This window comes from Gadus morhua, chromosome 17, assembly GCF_902167405.1.
Source record: "Gadus morhua chromosome 17, gadMor3.0, whole genome shotgun sequence".
Taxonomy (NCBI): Eukaryota; Metazoa; Chordata; class Actinopteri; order Gadiformes; family Gadidae; genus Gadus; species Gadus morhua.
Window position 1 is genome coordinate 14,339,407 of NC_044064.1, and position 8,261 is coordinate 14,347,667.

An 8,261-nucleotide genomic window follows, 5' to 3' on the forward strand; every position below is an offset into this window, starting at 1 on the left:
GTTTTAGTGCATACAGTTCCCTTGGACCACAACATGTGTTAAAGGAAACTCCAATGTTTATTAGACACAGTCTGTACGCACAATTGTTCTACTTTGTTGTACCTTCAAAGAGCTGCTGGGTAGCTCTGGTGTGTTTGACGATCACATAACAGAGAATAATTTAGTTTTCATTAACTAAAGCCTCTTTATAACCAAACAGTCCTGTTCGTTACCGTTTGATCTGGTGAAATAGATAATAGTTATGATATCTTGGAGTGTATTCATGTTGCTGGATGTGGTTTCCAGTGTAATAGGATCCGTGTTGATGGAAGGGTTGTGTTAATTAAACTCACGTCTAATTTGTTCAGCGCTCAGAGATCTGAAGAGGGAGACTCAGTGGTAGAGACGCGTGTGTGAGATAAACACATCAAGGACTTGGAAAACAAAGTTTGTTGATATAGCCTAGTGTTTACCTAAAGAGGACATATATACCGATCGCTCCATTTCCTATACAGAGTGGATCCTGCATTCAATCAACCAGATTATTCATGACACCCTTTAAGGAACGTTCCTTTAGATATGGATCTTTTTAATCAATTCAAGTGGCATTCATTAGTTTTAACTGTATTTATCGTTAATATTAATTCATATTGATGAATCATTGTTATCATTAATATAGATTTATCAATTATTAATCAATTGCACACACACACACACACACACACACACACACACACACACACACACACACACACACACACACACACACACACACACACACACACACACACACACACACACGTACCATTGGAGGACATCACATCAGAAGTAGACTCCTAGGTTTCTACAGGACTTTAATCCCAGCATCTTCAGGTCTGTTTCAGAAACATGCTAATATGTTCAGAATGGATGCTGCTATTACTTCCCTCACAGTTAAAGTTTGGAAAACTTTAACTGCATGCCCACAGACTGCTGGTTCCGTTCAAGCACACCAATAAAGTTAAAAGTTTTACGGTTCAAGTTTACATTCAATTATTATATGGAAGTTTCCTGAATGGAAAAGTGTGCATGTGGCTATGTGTGTGTGTGTGTGTGTGCGTGCGTGCGTGCGTGCATGCGTGCGTGTGTGTGTGTGTGTGCGTGCGTGTGTGAGTGAGTGTGTGTGAAAAAGAGAGATTGGCTGTCATGTGTGATTGAGTTGAAACAGGTCAGAGAAAGATGGAGGGGAGGGGTGGGTAACAGGAAGAGGGGGGTCGCGCAAGGCTATCAGAGAAGAGCAAGAGAGCGTGGGGAAAGAGAGAGATAAAGGGGTTGAGAGAGCTAGGATGAAAGCGAGAGACTTATTTAAAAGAGGAGTGCATGTGTGGAGTATGTTTTCTTCTTGCTACTGCTTTGACAGGATACACAACTGACAACAACATAGGAGGACAAACAACCCATTATACTTCATTTAGTACTACGCATGGTACCAACATAAAAACAAGATCCTACCACATCGTCTCGTTCCATCCCCAGGATATACGGTAATTGATTTGAAGTCTTTATTTTATTTAACCTTTATTTAACATATTTCATTTTATTTAACGTGAATTGTATTTTTTTTAACTTGTTATAAACTAAACTTTATATTATTTTAAAGAAGGTATTGTTTTAAAGATTATTTTTATGAAATATAAATGTACTTATTATTAATTTATTGTCACCTTTTTTCAACTTCTTTTGAAAGGATACGCTAAGATTTCATTGACAATTTCAACAAGCGCTTGCTTGGTTAGCATTCACTTTCTGGTCGCCACTTCCATTGACTTGCAAAGTTTTACCATCCAAAGATTTTGAATAGTCGCTAATCGAAAACGAGTAACAGTAACAATACAACAAGATTGTAGTGTGTCTACAAACACAGAGAATACAGCACTATTTTGGGCGCTGTGATTATTAGGCTGTGAGGCCCTACTGACAGTCGTCGTCCCCCCCCCCCCCCCTCCAACCCATGTAGACTACCCAGCCAGAAGTACCTGATAAAGCTAAAACACAGCCGCTTTGTGCCAAAATAGTCGCGTGAACAGGAGCTATAATGTTATTACTGAAAGCGGCTCACAGAAAGCAAATGCTAACAAAGAAAACACCCTCCTGGACACACAATGAGGAATTGGGAATTAAACAACTTGCCTGAATCTTAGTAAGACATCGCTCGGCGTATTCCTTTAACTCATTAGATTATTGTTTAGTTCAGTATAAAGTATGACTTCCAATTCACCCCGATGATCACCTTAACTAATTCTTACTTTCCTTTTCCCTCATCTCCTCACCCCCATCCCTTCTCTTCCCTCCTCCCCTCTCCTCTCCTCTCCTCTCCTCCCCTCCCCTCTCCCTCTCCTCTCCTCCCTTTCCCTCGCCCGGCTTCTCTCCCCTCTCCTCTCCTCCCCTCCCCTCCCCTCCCCTCCCCTCCCCTCTCTTCTCTCCTCCCCTCTCCCTCTCCTCTCCTCCCTTTCCCTCGCCCGGCTTCTCTCCCCTCTCCTCTCCTCCCCTCCCCTCTCTTCTCTCCTCCCCTCTTCCTCTCCTCTCCTCCCTTTCCCTCGCCCGGCTTCTCTCCCCTCTCCTCTCTTCTACCCTCCCCTCTCCCCCCCTCTCTCCTCTCCAGTCTCCTCTCCTCCCCTCTCCTCTCCCCCCCTCTCCTCTTCTCTCCCCTCTCCTCTCCTCCCCTCTCTCCTCTCCAGTCTCCTCTCCTAGGTATGTTTAAAGTACTGGTGTTAGCAGGGCTGCTAGCGGTTCTCTCCACAGCAGCAGCAGCAGCAGCAGCAGCAGGAGGAAGAGACAGTGGAGCTCTCAATTCCACCCTGATAGAGTGGGACCTCCTACTCCCTCCCCTAGGCTTCCAGAGCACCAGCACCCCCCTGGTCCTGGAGCTCAGGGGCTCGCACCCCGACGGAGCCCCAGAAACGCAGCTCAACGCTGGGATGGACCCCGGGGTTCAGCCCCTGGACCCCGCTCACCGGGGAGACGAGGAGCACCGCCACTCTTCCTCCTCCTCTAACTCCTCAGGGCCGGTGCGGGTGCTGTCTCTGGCGCCCCCTAGCTGCCTGAAGGCCACGTCCATAAAGCAGGTGTTTAAGTACATCAACACGGGGCTGTCTCTGGTGATCTTCGTGGTGGGGGTGGTGGGCAACGGGACGCTGCTCCGGATCATCTGCCAGAACCGCAGCATGAGGAACGGGCCCAACGCCCTCATAGCCAGCCTGGCCCTGGGAGACCTGCTGTACATAGCCATAGACCTGCCCATTAACACATACAAGGTACTGGTCAAACATACTACAATGTAAATTAAATCATATATCATCAGGCATATATCACTGTCATAACTTCTGTTTTAACTACGAATAACACAATATTGTTTGTTTGTGTGTGTGTGTGTGTGTGTGTGTGTGTGTGTGTGTGTGTGTGTGTGTGTGTGTGTGTGTGTGTGTGTGTGTGTGTGTGTGTGTGTGTAGCTCCTGGCCATGCGTTGGCCCTTCTCCGACAGCCTACTGGGTCTGTTCCTGTGTAAGCTGGTCCCCTTTCTGCAGAAAGCTTCAGTCGGAATCACCGTGCTCAACCTATGTGTCCTAAGCATAGACCGGTACACACACATATGCAGACACACACACACACACACACGCACGCACGCACGCACGCACGCACGCACGCACGCTTGCACGCACGCACGCACGCACGCACGCACGCACACTCTCACACATCCTCACACACACACACACACACACACACACACACACACACACACACACACACACACACACACACACACACACACACACACACAGACTGAACCCAGTTGTCCCACTCCCCAGGTACAGAGCGGTGGTGTCGTGGTCAAGGGTGCCGGCCTCTGGCGTTCCCATAGCCACCGTGGTCCAGATCCTGTTGATCTGGGCGTCGTCGGCAGCCCTGGCCGTGCCCGAGGCCCTGGGCTTCACCCTGGTCTCCTTCAGCTACAACAACGTCTCCATGACGACCTGCATGCTCCGGCCAACCACACCATTCCTCAACGTAAGAACGCTCCTCAGGGGGTTAAAGGGGTGTGTCTGTGTGTGCGTTTGTGTGTGTGTGTATGTGTGTGTGTGTGTGTGTGTATGTGTACAGTAAGCGATATGATGGATCATGCTATGCTAGTTTGTGATCTAAAGTTCTAATTACTTTTTTTTATCTCTGTCTGTCTCTGTCCGCCTTTCTATCTTTCTGTCTGCCTTTCTCTCTGTCTGTCTCTCTGTCTCTCTGTCTTCCTGATTTTCTGTCCATCTCATTGTCTCCCTGTCTCTCTCTGTCTGTATGTCTGTCTGTCTCTTTGTCTGTCTGTCGCTCTCCCTGTCCGTGTGTATAGTTGTACCGGTCGGCTAAGGACTGGTGGTTGTTTGGGTTCTATTTCTGTGTCCCTCTGCTGTGTTCCGCTGTGTTCTACGGTCTCATGACCTGTGAGATGCTACAACACCGCAAAGGAAGCCTCAAACACATCCTCAGTGAACAGCTCAGACAGGTAATATACACTGACGAACAATTCCCACTGACACACTAACACACAGACACACATCCTCAGTGAACACCTCACACAGGTGGCTGAGGGCAGTCTTTTCTTTGGTGGTGATGTTAATAATAATAATAATGATAATAATAATAATAATAATGACTATGTATACTATATTATCATGCATAGTTATTTATCTATTTATAGAGACAAAAGGTGGCTATGGAAGTCTTTTATCTGGTGGTGATGTTAATAATAACATATTTGTATTTATAAATTACTATTTATAGAGAGGAAAGTTGGCTAAGGAAGTATTTTTCTTGATGCTGATGTTAAATAAATGTATATATATCTATATATATATAGATAGATATATTATATTATCATATATATTTATTTATAGAGAAGAAAGGTGGTTATGGAAGTATTTTCTCTTGCTGTGATGTTAACAATAATATCTATGTATTTATAAATATCTATTTCTAGAGAAGAGAGGTGGCTAAGGCCGTCTTCTCTCTGGTGGTGATGTTTGCTCTCTGCTGGCTGCCACTGCATCTCAGCAAGCTGCTGAAGAACACCGTCTACCAGTCACATGATGTCAGGCGCTGTGACCAGCTCAAGTATGCACAACCATACACACACACACACACACACACACACACACACACACACACACACACGCGCACACACGCGCACACACGCGCACACACGCGCACACACGCGCACACACGCGCACACACGCGCACACACACACACACACACACACACACACACACACGCACACACACGCACACACACACCCACAGTCACATACACTCTTCTTATTCCTCTACTCCTCTCTGGTTGTAGTTTTAATCATCTCTTCGATGCTTGTGGTTTGAGTCCCCCTTTTTGAATGCAGTTTTAATTCTCTGTTTTGCTCTGATTGTAGTTCTATCCTCTTTCTTCTCTGGTTGTAGTCTGAATCCTCTCTTTTTCTCTGCTTGTAGTTTCTTCCTGGTGTTGGACTACTTCAGCATCAACCTGGCAACCATCAACTCCTGCATCAACCCCATAGTACTGTACTTTGTTTCCAGGAAGTTCAAGAACTGCTTCAAGGTATGGAAGGAGGGCTGCTTATGTTTGCGTGTGTGTGCGCTTATGCGTGTGCGTGTGGGTGTGCGTGTGTGTGTGTGGTATCAGTGGTATTGGGGGTTGGGGATTCTTAACTTAGAAAGGTCAAAGATAAGAGATATCGCAAGAAGGATATGTCCATGTGAACTAACTCAGCTGCTTGTCTCTCTCCCTCTGTGTCTGTCTGTCTGTCTGTGTAACTATTTGTCTCCCTGTTTGTCTCGATCTATCGACCCGTCTCTCTACATGACTCTCTGTCTCCCTGTCTGTCTCTCTCCTTGTATCCCTGACTACCTGTCTGTCTCTCTCCCCTCCCCCTGTCTCCAGTCCTGTCTATGCTGCTGCTGGTATCCTGTCTCTCTCTCTAACAGTGTCCTCCACCAGGGAACCAGTCTGCCCTACAGAACATCTGACCCCTGAACCCGGCCTGTCTGTATCTGTGTGTGTGTCTGTGTGTGTGTGTGTGTGTGTGTGTGTGTGTGTGTGTGTGTGTGTGTCCTGTGTCGCCAAATCATCAATGCTCTCATATTCTTGTTATTGATTGAATATTAATGGTTTATTTTGTATTCTAATATATTATTATTTTGATTGTAAAGGAGAGGATTTCGTATTTTAATAAAGTTAATCTATACTTATGGAACGGTAGCCTGTTTATTAGTTTAACTTTCTGCGGACACACACACACACACACACACACACACACACACTCACACACACACACACACACACACACACACACACACACACACACACACACACACACGCACACGGTTGCCATACTACTCCAACTTCGTAATCCGTAATCCGATTCCGTAACTACGGAGACCCCTCGAGCATTCGAAGTTCTCCATGTCGGAAACGCAATGCAATTCGTCGCCCGATCGATCTTATATGTTGACTACAAACCATCTAAATAGTGTTGTAAATAAACTTCCAAAGCTTTTCAAATCTTATTTGGTGTTTCATTGGTCCTTAATGTGCAAAGTAAACAATGTACATGGTAAATAAGGTGCAAAGTCAAACCGTAGAAGTGATCCGGAAATGATTTTGTCAGAGGACCAATCACAGCCCTTGCCCTTGCCAAAAAAAAAGTAAAAAAATATATACTTAAGAAATAGTTTAAAAATATCGGATGCGCACGTTAACTATGGAGAGGGTCTCCGACAGGCTCTCCGTGTCTACGTACAGCATTTTACAGAGGACTAAACACCAGCCTTGAAGTGTAATTCCGGCCAAAATTGAACCCAGGGTCTTTGTTTTCGCATGAAAGACCATCAAATAATGCTGCGTTTTAATATCCATCCGTCTCGGAGGTCCGAGGACGTTGCCTGGCGACACGCACAAACACGCCGCTTTTCTTCGGACGGCGAACTCGCCATCTCGGTTGAACTCAGTGGTGACCGAGCAAAATTCCGAGACAGAATTCAAGATGGCTGCGCCCAGTGTGACTTGAAGCATGAACTGTTTTCATTGTGCTTGGACCGCTTTGGTGGTTTAAATGGCAATTTCAATCACTTGTATTACTGCAATACCTTACAGCGTCCGTATCTCTGCATATGGCCTAGCCTACTTATTTTGGAGCACCTGGTCCTCTGCCAATGCTACCGCGACAACAGCTTTCCGGGTGGCGTCCATGTTTTCCTCCAACGACCAAGCGAAATAATAAAACGCTTGAAGTGTGGGCGTGGCTTCAGATCCGAGATCGAGTCGGTTCGCAGAGAATACTCGAACGCAGCATAAGCCCTCCAGTTGGGATACATTTTTCATTGAACATCGAGTATAAGAGTTTGCCCGGAGCAATGTTTGGCGTCCATGTTATTGGCTTGGGGCATTGAGTTTTGCTTCCAAATCGACATTTTTGAACCGCTTATATTGTTAAAAATAGCACCAAACCTCTGCAGTAACATGACTAGGGTCCCTACACATAAAACGAAGCACAAACAACTTATTGCAAACCCGGAGTTTATTTCAAAAGACAGTTTAACAAGCATTACCGGTAGGTAGTGCTCCAAGTTGATTGTATTTATAGCAAGTGTTGACACGTAAATTAAAGGACTTGCATATGTAGGTTACAGTTATGTGTAGGGACCCTAGTCATGCTACTGCAGAGGTTTGGTGCTATTTTTAGCAATATTAGTGGTTAAAAAATGGCAATTTGGAAGCAAAACTCAATGCCCCAAGCCAATAACATTGACGCCAAACATTGCGCCGGGCAAACTCTAATACTCGATTTTCAATGAAAAAAGTATCTGAAGGGCTTATCTGATGGGTTTTCATGCCAGAACGACCCTGGGTTCAATTTACGCTGGAATTACACTTTAAGGCCGGTTTATAGTCCTCGGTAATGTGCTGTAACCCTGATCCCTTGAGTAGAGCATAACAGATACATTTAGCAGTTCAGCAAATTTATTTAACTTTGAGGTTATTTTTTATGTAATCTAAACATCCATGCATTATTTACTTACACACCGACGTTAAGATCAGTTTTTATGCTGAATGTAATGGAATCTTTCCACTGCCATTCTGACTCATTCCCAGTAATCCCTACACCAGTGCATCTCGAACACACCCTCTGAAGAATAAAGGGCTTTTTATGGTTCCACGTTCCCGCAACGCAATGACCACGCAGACGCTTCGACGCAGTCGCGACCAT

The 8,261-nt window shown here is 45.4% G+C and overlaps 1 protein-coding gene across 2 annotated transcripts; it reads left to right on the forward strand.

The window, feature by feature from the left end:
• Positions 1-1,278: 1,278 nt before the first annotated feature.
• On the forward strand, positions 1,279-6,252 carry LOC115529153 (endothelin receptor type B). 2 transcript variants are annotated; one of them, XM_030337684.1, is made up of 8 exons: positions 1,279-1,502; positions 2,697-3,272; positions 3,468-3,595; positions 3,825-4,023; positions 4,355-4,507; positions 4,982-5,115; positions 5,485-5,593; positions 5,980-6,252. In XM_030337684.1, the coding sequence occupies exons 2-8, from the start codon at positions 2,712-2,714 to the stop codon at positions 6,019-6,021; spliced, it is 1,326 nt and encodes a 441-aa protein (XP_030193544.1). In that variant the 5' UTR covers positions 1,279-1,502; positions 2,697-2,711; the 3' UTR covers positions 6,022-6,252. The 2 variants fall into 2 exon arrangements, with proteins under 2 accessions (XP_030193544.1, XP_030193543.1); XM_030337683.1 differs by having other exon boundaries at positions 1,280-1,502; positions 5,936-6,252.
• The last annotated feature ends 2,009 nt before the right edge of the window (positions 6,253-8,261 follow it).